Source organism: Anarrhichthys ocellatus, unplaced genomic scaffold (genome assembly GCF_004355925.1).
Source record: "Anarrhichthys ocellatus isolate YVR2014 unplaced genomic scaffold, GSC_Weel_1.0 scaffold62, whole genome shotgun sequence".
NCBI lineage: Eukaryota > Metazoa > Chordata > Actinopteri > Perciformes > Anarhichadidae > Anarrhichthys > Anarrhichthys ocellatus.
This window is the reverse complement of record NW_022280092.1, coordinates 1,521,446-1,532,814: the sequence shown is the minus strand read 5'-3', so window position 1 is coordinate 1,532,814 and position 11,369 is coordinate 1,521,446. Positions and strand designations below refer to the sequence as shown.

General features: G+C 40.7%; 2 protein-coding genes across 4 annotated transcripts in view; one reads left to right on the top strand and one right to left on the bottom strand.

Annotated features, from left to right (window-relative positions):
• Positions 1-1,014: 1,014 nt before the first annotated feature.
• Positions 1,015-2,048, bottom strand: rln3a (relaxin 3a). Its single transcript, XM_031872276.1, has 2 exons — positions 1,812-2,048; positions 1,015-1,461 (listed from the first exon to the last, which is right to left on the bottom strand). Exons 1-2 carry the CDS (start codon positions 1,969-1,971, stop codon positions 1,184-1,186), a joined length of 438 nt encoding a protein of 145 aa, XP_031728136.1. The 5' UTR covers positions 1,972-2,048; the 3' UTR covers positions 1,015-1,183.
• A 7,281-nt stretch (positions 2,049-9,329) lies between these two features.
• rfx1a (regulatory factor X, 1a (influences HLA class II expression)) overlaps positions 9,330-11,369 on the top strand; it is a 15,846-nt gene continuing 13,806 nt past the window's right edge. The window contains exon 1 of one of the 3 annotated variants that reach the window (XM_031872175.1): positions 9,330-10,157. The gene's annotated coding sequence lies outside the window, so the exon portion shown is untranslated. Of the gene's footprint in view, positions 11,279-11,369 lie in introns of all 3 variants that reach the window. The other 2 variants (XM_031872177.1, XM_031872176.1) reach the window with 2 other exon arrangements.

Below are 11,369 nucleotides of genomic sequence, written 5' to 3'. Positions count from 1 at the left end.
ACCTCATCTGAAACCCACTAGTATTTTTTTCAGTGGTCGGCTATACAAGTACTTTGTACTTGTCAGGTCACCATTGTCATGTTTCAGTTATCTATGAGTTGTTCATCATCGTGATTTCCCCTCCAAACTTCTCAGATGGTTTTATTTGAATAATCTTTCAAAAGCCCGAAGAGGTTGAATCATCCAGCATTTCACAAAAACAAAGGCAAGTTTAGAGAAAAGTCCCAGATTTAATGCAAATTTGTTTAGAATTTTTTATTTTCTTTCCTTTAACAATCACTTCACAACCTTTCAGATTTAGTCTCCTCTATAACACATTAAAATGCTGCTTACAAATTCAGTCAGTATAATAACGTAATAATGTATGGGTCATTTTAATGCAGATACTTTTGATACTTTAAGTTCATGTTGCTGATAATACTTCTGCTCTACTCAGTTTTAAATGTAGGGATTTTAAGTGTATAATATGAATCTGTACTTTTACTTAAGTATATGACCTGGAACTGATACATCTTCTCCCGACAATGTCACTGTCTCAAGAGTGTTGTAATGAAAGTATGTGGCTGCACCAAGTGCAAAATATGCCAGCACACCATATTTCAGGTGAAGTGAGACTTTTTTAAGTCTTGGCAATTGAAGAAAGACACAATTTCAACATGACTTTAAAAGGTAATGGTTCTTTTAACACATTGCTTTTATTATAGATCTGAACCTTTAACCCAATTAGCTCTCTGTGTGATATGAAACGAATGCAAAATACCAACAATCTACTTCTAATTGACTCAATGACTTGCTTTGCAGTTATTTTCAAATGACAACAAAATGACATTTCTTTCTCTTGGACTCTCAGACGCAGCTGATGAGGAAAAAAAGTGAATTGCAATGTGTGTGATAGTGGTTGGGAAAGACAAAACAGCTTGGTTCAAGACCAACAGAAATATATACATATATATATATATATATATATATATATATATATATATGTATATATTTCAATTTGAACACATGGCAGCCCTTTCCATACATTTCATAGCTACTAAAAACAAAACAATTCAAACAGTTTATTTAATTAACTGAAAGACACTAGAGAGAAAAATAAAGTGTGTGTATATTTGTGTGTCTGTTTGTGTAATTGTGTATACGTCTGCCGCTGTGTTCACTGAGATGGCGTAAAGGCTGACTCTCAGCAAAGGGAGCTGATCTCGCTCTTGCTGCAGCCCCACTTGCAGCAGGCATTGGACAGGCCTACCACCACGTCCCGGCCCTTGCGGTCAGCATTGCGTAGGGCTTCCAGGATTTCCTCATTGATGAAAGAACGGGCCGGCCTGCTAAAGACATGGTTGTCTCTGGCTGTGAAGCTTAGGTCTCTGTTCCTCTGGAGGAAACTCTCCACCACGTCATTGTGACTCAAACCCTCCGAGGACTCGTCCTGATGGGAGCTGAAGGGGTCCTCAGAAGCATCTGCAGCAACAAAACGGGTGATGAAGAATGAGAGAATACTCATGTTTTTGTCTTACACACACACATTAAATAATAGTTCCTGCCCATTATCTGTATTTCGGACCAATATATATCAAAGCCACAATCTTTACTGCAGAATTGCACACAACCACACAAATGAGCAGAGGAAGTCAAAGAAAGAAAATTCATCAAGGACATATGATCATTTCGCAAAGATCCAGAAAAAATCAGATCAGAAATTGAACAAAAGAAGTTGATGTCATACGTGAATATGTTTCAGTCACCAGATGAAACCCTAACAGTGATGATATGAGACATCTGGTGAGGATGCAGCGCCCTCAGCCTCTCACCTGCGCTCCTAAGTGACCGTCTCCATCGTGAGCCTCCGCAGGTGAAGATGACTGCCCGGATGAACTCTCGGCCACATAGTTTCACTCCATATGCTGGGTCGTCCATGGGCTGAACCCCAGTCACCAGCAGACACACAGCCAGTACCACAGCTTTCCACATAGTGCCCCAAGGAAATAAAGCAAAACAGAAGTGGTTGAAATGATTCTTCGCTTTGAGCACCACTTGGCTTTTTTGTCTCCCTGTTTGCAAGAGCTATGACTTTCTAGCTGACCCAGGTGTGGTTTATAAAGGGGTTTGGAGCCCTGCAAGGGAGACATGCATACTGCGCACGCAGGCCGTCTCTGGAAGAAGAACAGATTTGAAAAAGAGATACAGTCAGAGACCTTTATGGAGACAAAAAGCGGACCAAAGGTGGCATAATAAACGAATATGTCAGATGATTTAACTGGGTTTCAGCATGAGAAGCACTTTTGTCACTTTTAATGTCCCTCAATATTACGACCTCATCACTTACATTTAATATGTAAACGATCCCCTAATCGTGGGTCATGTAGTGGATGTGAATGGAGAGCATATTGACATTAATAATATCAAACCAAATGCAAAACATAATAGACTTTGTGACGTAAAAAACATTTAATTAGAGCAATTACAACTCTGTCTCCATATATGTTTCTCAAAGGGCATGGCATTTGCAGCTATATGAATTGTCTTTGTTATATGCAAAAATAATCCTTAAACTGACACCTAGACCAACATCATTAGTTTGAAGAACAGAGGGGCATTGTAAAGGTAATTCCTTTAAATAAATACAAAAGAAACACACGGTGAACTGACATTACCCGAACACATGGAATCAATAATTCGTGCTTAATTACGCATGTTGCCATGAATTCCCTGATAAGATTTAACATTCGCACCACTAGAGGGATATATTTCGGCCATTGTTTCCGATATCACAATTATTTACATCTGTTTTCCCATTTTTAATCCACACAAGACTCTGCATAACTTCAGTATGTATAATTTTTCCTTTTCTCTTGAAAATTGCCTATTCGGTCATCTCTATGCCAAAAGGTAGGGAGGACTGAGACAGGACCAGTGACATTTCCAAAGGCAGATAACATAGAAGTCTTATTATGAGTCAGACAAAAATAAAACACATTTTTATCTGTGTATCCACATAGTCAAAGGTCTCTCGTTTAGGAAATTACAATGGGGACGATAACAAGCAAACAAAATGGCATTTTAGGAGGGTGTGTCCACCCTGGCATTCATTAACAAATGTGTCACAGAAGTGACCTGTGGAGGTCGTGGCAGCAGTATGAAAACGCAATAGCCCATAATTTTTTATTTTTTGCGTTTCAGTACATAGCAGGTGTTGTCATTTTTATGTTCAGTTGAATGGCCGTTGCATAACTATAAAATAAAATCAAACTAATATTACAACAGAAGTGTTTTATCCTATAATGCTATCCAAAAGTGTTGATAGGCAAGAGCAGGAAATGAAATAAATTGTCCTCCTGGCAAAAGTCTATGCCTACTAGTACTGGAGATATAATACAACTGAGATCAAGTGATTGTGTGTCCAACATATTTGTAGAATGACTCTTCAGCATAAAAGACAAATACTTGAACTAGATTCAAATCTCTCTTTAGTGCTTGTCACATAAATCATGTGGGCATTCATCAGCTGACCAAAGACCAATGAGTAGTACACGTAATGGTATTGGCTGTAATGTTTTAAATTTGATATATTACTGTGACACTATCGAAACACTAACTGCAGAAGTTTGACACTAAAATGAACATTACTTTCACCAGCATAGCAACCGCCTTAATTGTAAAACATTGTATGTCTATGATGGACAGGTATGTCCCACAAATGGGCCTGGATGGCTTTTGTAGTAGAAAGCAGAGCCGTTTAATGAGAGTCACGTCATCTCCTTTCACCCCGATGGGCCTTTTTTAAACCTCATTTCATTAATTTCATGTTCATTTATAGGAACAAATACATTGCACAACAATTATCCAATGTAGTGTATCAGTGTATGCCTCCCACTTACTTATTCCCAATTTATCAGTTACAACATAAAAGAGCAGTACAAACGCATTGTAAGCCACTGAGAAGAAGAAGAAGAAGAAGAAGAAGAAGAAGAAGAAGAAGAAGAAGAAGAAGAAGAACAAACAGTGAGACACCATCCCTGTCTTGCCTCCCAGATGCCCTGCCATTATCCCAATAGGTCCCCATATTGGTTGATAGTGTTAAGGTACTACTGGTTGCTGTAAAATTAGCATTGGGACTGTTTTATGCGTGGTTTCAGGCTTAGACTGCGATCATCCCCGACGTTACTGGTGCGTTGTATTAGTACTTTTTAATGTTTTGGTGTAATTTAACCTGGTTGATCTGCAACTACCTGATGTTAACTCAAAATTATTCTTGTTAGGCCCAGAACACCTCTAACGATATAGTTTCTCTAGACGACATTGCTCTGGCATCCAGCAGCAACGTAAAGAATCTCGGAGTCATCTTTGATCAGGATGTGTCCTAAAACAAATTTCAAGGAGTGTTGTTTTTTCACCTATACCTAACATTTCCAAAAATAGGCGCATCCTGTCTGAAAGAGATGCAGAAAATATTGTTGACACATTTGTTACTTCTAGACGACATTACTGCAATTCCTATTATCAGGCTGCTGTAATAAGTCTCTTACATCTCTCCAGTTGATTCAGAATGCTTCTCTGCACTGGCTCCCTGTAAAATTAAGAATATAATTTTAAATCCTTCTCCTCACCTACAAAGCCCTAATTGGTGAGGTACCATCATATCTTAAGGAGCTTATAGTACCATGTTACCCCAGTAGAGAGCTGCGCTCACTGAATGCAGGGTTACTTGTGGTTCCTAGTCTCAAAAAGTACTCAAGCTCCTCTTCTGTGGAACCAGCTTCCCGTTTCAGTCTAGGGGGCAGACACACTCACCACATTTAAGATTTGGTTTAAGACTTTCCTCTTTGATAATGCTTACAGTTAGGGCTGACTCAGCCCAGTGAGCACTGTTGCCAACTTAGCAACTTAGTTGCTAGATTCAGCAACTTTTCAGGCTACCCTAGCAACTTTTTTTTCAAACAGCACCTAGCAACAAATTTAGCAACTTATGAAAATATATTTGGCACTTTTAGCAACTTTTTTAAAGTGACTCAAATGCTAAAATGCACGCAGGCATTTTCCCTCTAAATGACACAAAAAAGATTTTCTCCGTCACACACACAGCCACACCCACAACACAGGTGCCTGGCTGCAAAAGTGCATTGTGGGTGACGTCAACAGCATGTGCTCAGCTCGTGCACAGGAGGGGGCAGCAGCCGAGTGAGCCAAGCCGAGTCAGCCGACAGCCCGACAGTGACACGCAGCAAATCATTGTTGGCTGACTGCAGCAGCAGCAGTATGTCTCAGTCAAAATTCTACAGCCAGAAGTACAGAAAAGATTGGGAGTCTGTACCTGAATTTAAAGGGTGGCTAAAGCCAGTAATTGGGGATGATTGTCGGGCATACTGTGCGTACTGCAAATCAGATATGCTTGCAAAAATCGATGACATCAGAAAACATTGTGCTACAGGAAAGCATATATAAATAAATCAAAACCGCACAACCCTGCAACGCAATCTACATTACCACAGTTGGTTAAGAAAGTGGATAAATGCAAAAGCGCAGAAGCTACTATGGCAATAGCCATTGCAGAGCATTGTTCGCTGCTAGCATGTGACCATTTAGGTATGGCTTGCAAAGCTGCCTTTTCAGATTCTGTGGCAGCAACAAACTTCCAAATGCACCGCACTAAGTGCACAGAAATGATTAGGGGAGTACTGGCTCCTTATTTTCTCAAAAGAGTAACATCAGATGTGAGGGATGAGAAGTTCAGTCTCCTTTTGGATGAGTCCACTGATGTCAGTGTCTCGAAATACTTGGGTGTGGTGATTCGGTATTTCAGTGCTATAAAAAGAACCGTTGTGTCCATATTTCTCGGGCTGGTTGAATTGGAGGGGAGCGATGCCAAATTAATAGCAAAGGCAGTAGTTGAGTTACTGAAGAAGTGTAACCTTAAAAAAGAGAATATTCACGGTATTGGCACTGATAATGTGTCCGTGATGACTGGGGTGCACAACGGGGTACACAAGATTTTAAAGGAAGAATGTGCATTGCCCAATTTGGTACTCATCCGCTGTGTGTGCCATTCTTTACAATTGGCTGTCAGTGCAGCATCCAAAGAAACCATCCCTAGGAGTGTTGAGTACCTAATCAGGGAAACCTACAACTGGTTTTCGATTTCCCCAAAAAGGCACGAGGCATACAAGGCAGTGTATGCCACAATTAATTGTGGCCAGAAACCCTTGCAGATCACCAAAGTGTGTGCCACACGTTGGCTATCGATTGAGCCTGCGGTAACTCGTATATTGAGCCAGTGGGATGAATTGAAACTCCACTTTGAGTTGACCAAGGCCAGTGAGCATTGCTACATGGCGGATGTGCTCCATGCCATGTACGTGGACAAGACCAACTATGTCTACCTGACATTCTTGAAATCAATCCTGTCCGACATACAAGTTGCATTGAAGTCATTTGAGGGAGAGCAAACAGATCCTGTCAAGCTTTTGGACAATCTGGTACGCCTCTTAACATCAATTTGCAGCAGAGTAGTCCACCCTATGGCAAAAATTGATGTCCTGAAGGACGCCATTGATGGACATCTCAGTCCATCACCATACCTTGGGTACCTTTTCGAGAGCACAGTGTCCCGACTCAGTCTTGCGCCAGACGACGAAAAGGTCATTCGTAGATGGTGCATCAACTACATTGTTGCTTTAAGCAAGGAGCTGCAAGGAAGGCTCACAGACAACCTAGAAGCCTTGCGAAACATGGCCTTGTTCAGTGTTAAGGACATGCTAAACCACAATAAAGGCACCACTGAAATTATTAAAGTAGCTGAGCTACTGGGGTACCATCCCCAAACAATTGACAAAATTGTTTCCCAATGGAGAATCATCCATCTGTTTAGGTGGGACTCAACTGAAAATACAGTTGAGTTTTGGAGTGAAGTGAAAAACTACAGGGACTCTTCCAGGTCAAATCCATTTGAAGAACTGTGCAAAGCTGCACTCGCTGCCCTCTCCTTGCCACACTCAAATGCGGAGGTTGAACAGCTGTTCAGCCAAATGAGTGTGGTCAAGTCAAAGCTGAGAAATAGGATGTTACTGCACACTCTCAACTCCATACTCCTGGTGCGGTATGGACTGAAGCTGGCTGGAGATACCTGTTACCAGCACAAACTACCAAGTGAAGTTCTGGAGCAGTTTGGCACCAAAACAGCATACGGCTTTAAGGACACTCCATCCTCTTCTGCTGGTTCCAGCTCCGTGACAATGCAGTTGGACAGTGAAGATGAAGAGGTTTTCTTTTCCACTTTTCGATTCATCATATTTACAGTATGTATGCAAGGAGTGGACTTTCTGGAACTGGCGGAGACACACAGCTGATGGTGGCAGTGTGCACTGCCGTGTGAGCGAGAACAGTGGCAATATCTGGAGGAAACCATTGAGCAGCTAGCCAGCCAAGCAGCACAACAGCCTGGAGACAGCTGGAAAGAGATGCCCAGTGCACACATCATTATTTGAGTTAAGTTGCTTGTTCAATAAGATATCATATATACCTTGTTATTAGCTTGTACCTATAATTATTGATCAGTTTGGTGGCATGTTAACTAACTACGAGTACACTGCTTAAATTGTTCAGAATGTGTAGGTTTACTAGTTAATAAGAAAAGAAAAAAAGTAATTGTTCAATAATGTGTAATTGTTCAATAATTCAATGTGTTGTGTTTAAAAATATCTGATCATATAAAATGTGTTGTGTTTAAATTACTTCTACAAATAAAAATGTGATAATAAACAAAAAATCTTAATTAACAGATGTCAAATCATATTATTTGTCGAGATGGACAGTCAATTTGAGTAACGTTATTGTGTAGTCTACGTAATTACGCAGTTTTACGTTATTACGTAATGACGTCACAACGTCTTTTAGCAACTTTTAGCAACTAATCGACCTGCCTCTAGCGACTTCCCCGGAAAAATAGTTGGCAACAGTGCCACTGAGCACTAACCCGGATTTCAACGTTGATTTCTGGTTGAAAAAGCGTTGATTTGGGGTCTGAACGTCTTAGACGTATTTTAGCCGTCTTTCGAACCGGCTAAATTACAGTTACAATATCAACGTGTCACAAAACACCAATTTGTTTTAAAATATTGATGGTTTGTTCAGTTGTAGGTTGAAAGAGACGCGATTTTGGTTACTTTAAACGTATTTCTCCAAAATCATATTACGCTGGCCGTTGATATGTGGTCTACAGGAAGACGTTATTTCAACGCATTCAATGTCTCATACAAAACTTCGTAAATATGGAACTATAGACTGTGTGCTGTCAACAAGAAGCTCCCAGGACATCTTAATGAGTGCAGAGCACATTATGTCTGTATAATCACATAAGTTCACGTAAAATACAACCCTGTGTTTACTGCTGTAACACGCATGCGCACGGACTCGGTGCATATTTCTAAGTTAGAGACGGTGGCGTGCTGTCTGCACGATGCTAGCTAGCTTACTGAGTGATGAGCGAAATGAACGAGCTGACGGAATAAACGAGGCTTCACGCTAACGACATACTCTGTAAGTACTTGAACTACTTTATTCCAATATTGCAAACCGAAATAGCATTACCATACCATTAATATCATGTTATGCTCATCATGGTGGCGAGGCTGCTAGCAATTGTAGCGTTAGCATGTTAGCTTGTAGTGTTAGCATGTTACGAAGGTAAATATAGACGTGTGTTAGTTAATATTGGAGACACTTTCTTTGTGGACTGTCCCTGTAGCCCAACGTCATAAAATAGAGGACATTTCACATGTAAACTACACGTGTATTTTCCGTATTTTTCTTACTGTCTGTATACTACGGACAGCGAGTGGGGCTGTACACATTTTAAATACTTGTTTTATTTACAGATGTCCAGCTTGAAAATATGGCAGACCTCCTGAACCGGCTCCTGTGTGGCTTTGAAAACGACATTTAAAGAAGAAGGAGATTATGGTTTTATATAATGAACATTGTTTATATTGATATTGTGCTTTAATAAATACAAATGAACTGCTGCCTATGTCACTTGGTATTTTGTCCTGTAAGTGGAAACTGTTGATGTGTTACTAACATTAAGTATTTAGTTGCTACATATTGATCTGAGAGCATTTTGACGGTTAAAACACGGTGACGTTGAAATCATGGTTAAATCACGTTGAAAAGTGAAAGTTTTTTAGCCGACTATTTAAAGACGTTGATTCAACGTTCACGTTTAGACCAGATATCAACGTGATGTCCAATACTGGCTTTCAACTGATAAATGTGGATGTGGTTTATTAGTAAGCCTCTATATCATGATTTATTATTAGCACAATGTAGAGGACGAAAAATGATAGTATTGCAAATCACGTTTAAATCTGGTCTCAGCGTGAACGTTGAATCAACGTCTACAAATAGTCGGCGAAAAAACTTTCACTTTTGAACCAATTCTGAAAGTCTTTTCAACGTTGGGCGTAGACGTCTTTTAAACGTCTATTCAACGGAAAAATGCTCACTGGGAGGTTTGCCTTAGTCCAGCCCCTAGATATGCTGCTATATTTTAGGAAGTCCCCAGTCTAGGTCTATAGCAGCAGTGTATACTCTGAGCTCCTCTCTCCTCTTCTCTCTCTACTTCTGTATGAATGTCCCATTAATGCACATTACTAACTTTGCTTCTTCCCCGAAGTCTTTGTGCTTTCTCGCTATGTTTTTGCTTACAATCTGCACCCTCACCACTAGACTTCAGTGGCCTAAAAACAAGGGAACTTTAGCCTAAAATACGTCAACAAGGCAGTTAACTGTAGCGGAACTACACTTACTAATCCTCAAATATTAGCTAATTTTACTTTTTTTAAAACCCAAATGAATCACGTGACAATCAAGCATTTGAACCTTTTTTGACGCGACTCGATTTATAGGGCTCTGGTAGAAATGCGCTGTGCCTGTGACTTTAAGAAAATTTGGCAGCGCTCAGCCAATCACAGCGACGAAGAGGGGAGGGAAGGGAGCGGGTGGGTAGCAACAGTTGCCCTGGTGAGGACGAAGCGCCATAGCCACGGTAGCCCTGGCGACAAGAACCCAGCAACGAGAATCAACAACAACAACAACTGAATCCGCCATAAAAAAATATAAAAGAAGACATTTAACCGGTGGGAAATACACACGTGGATACAGAGGTGACGCTCTTTACATATAGGGAATATTTTATGTCCAATAATGCTTCAACTGAATTGTGCTATTGCTTTTTTTCTCCCATGTTGTTTCAGTAGCCATAACAGGCAACGGTTAGCCGAGGTTAGCCTGCAAGCTATTGATAAATCAGTCGCGTGTGTGTCCTGAATGGGGTCGTTTTCTGCCCGCTACTCGTTCCAGTGACACTGGATTGTGTCTGCCATGACGACGCAGCCACAGATGCATACTCAAGCAGGCCGTTGTTATGGCGATGTCAAATGCAAAAGGTACAAAATGGCGGTTGTTGTAGAGACCAGTTAGCTAGATATAGCTATAGCACCAGTGCTGTCACGACAGGCTCGTGCTCGCTGCTGCTTAACGTTAACTAACGGTTACCAGTAACGGACACTTATCATTTTAAACGATAATTAACGGGCGTTCAGTGGCGGTTTCATACGTTGTGTTTTATTAACAGCACCCCCCTCCCCGGCACAAAACCATGTCCCTATGTAACGGTACATGACGCTACCGCCCCAAAAGAAAGACAAAATTAAGGATAGTCGAGTTAAAAGTGGGACTACATAGACAGGTATTGGGTTCGTTCTGATGCAGAACAACAACCGGCTCGTTAAATTTCGCTCTCGGTGATGGGAAGTTGAAAGGTGGCGGACATTTAACATGTGAGGGGCGTGGCGACAGAAGGCGTTGTGCAGGTGCTTCGCAGGTCCGAGTCTAGTTTAACGTGCTTCTTCACAGATTTAACGTTAGATTTGTATTAACGTTTCTTGTTGCCAATTGACCATAATCGTCAGAATTTAAAAAAAGCTATTTTGTTTTGAAAACAGATTTTCACAATAATTCCCTTCCTCTGTGCCAACATTATCTGTTTTCAGATTTAAAAAAAGACGCAAGGTTTATAAGTTAGTATCAAGGCTATTGTATTAAAATGGTTCACTAATCAAGTACCAGGTGTACATGTAATATCCGTAATTGTGTGTGACATAAAGCATAACAACATAATGCGTTATAACATGCAGTATTAGTGCAATGTGGTAAAGGGGGTTTCCCAACTTGTGCTACGGGCATGACTGTGTGACTGGCCATAGGATGTGAGATCACATTACAGGTAATGAGACACCGACATGTTTGTTACCGTCAATGCTCCTCCCTCCACACACACACACACACACACACACACACACACACACACACACACA

Excerpts from the sequence above, each read along its gene's own strand:
- rln3a (XM_031872276.1), bottom strand. The coding sequence starts at position 1,971 with ATGTGGAAAGCTGTGGTACTGGCTGTGTGTCTGCTGGTGACTGGGGTT. Across the intron at positions 1,462-1,811 it reads ACGGTCACTTAGGAGCGCAG|ATGCTTCTGAGGACCCCTTC; the intron begins GTGAGAGGCTGA and ends TTGTTGCTGCAG.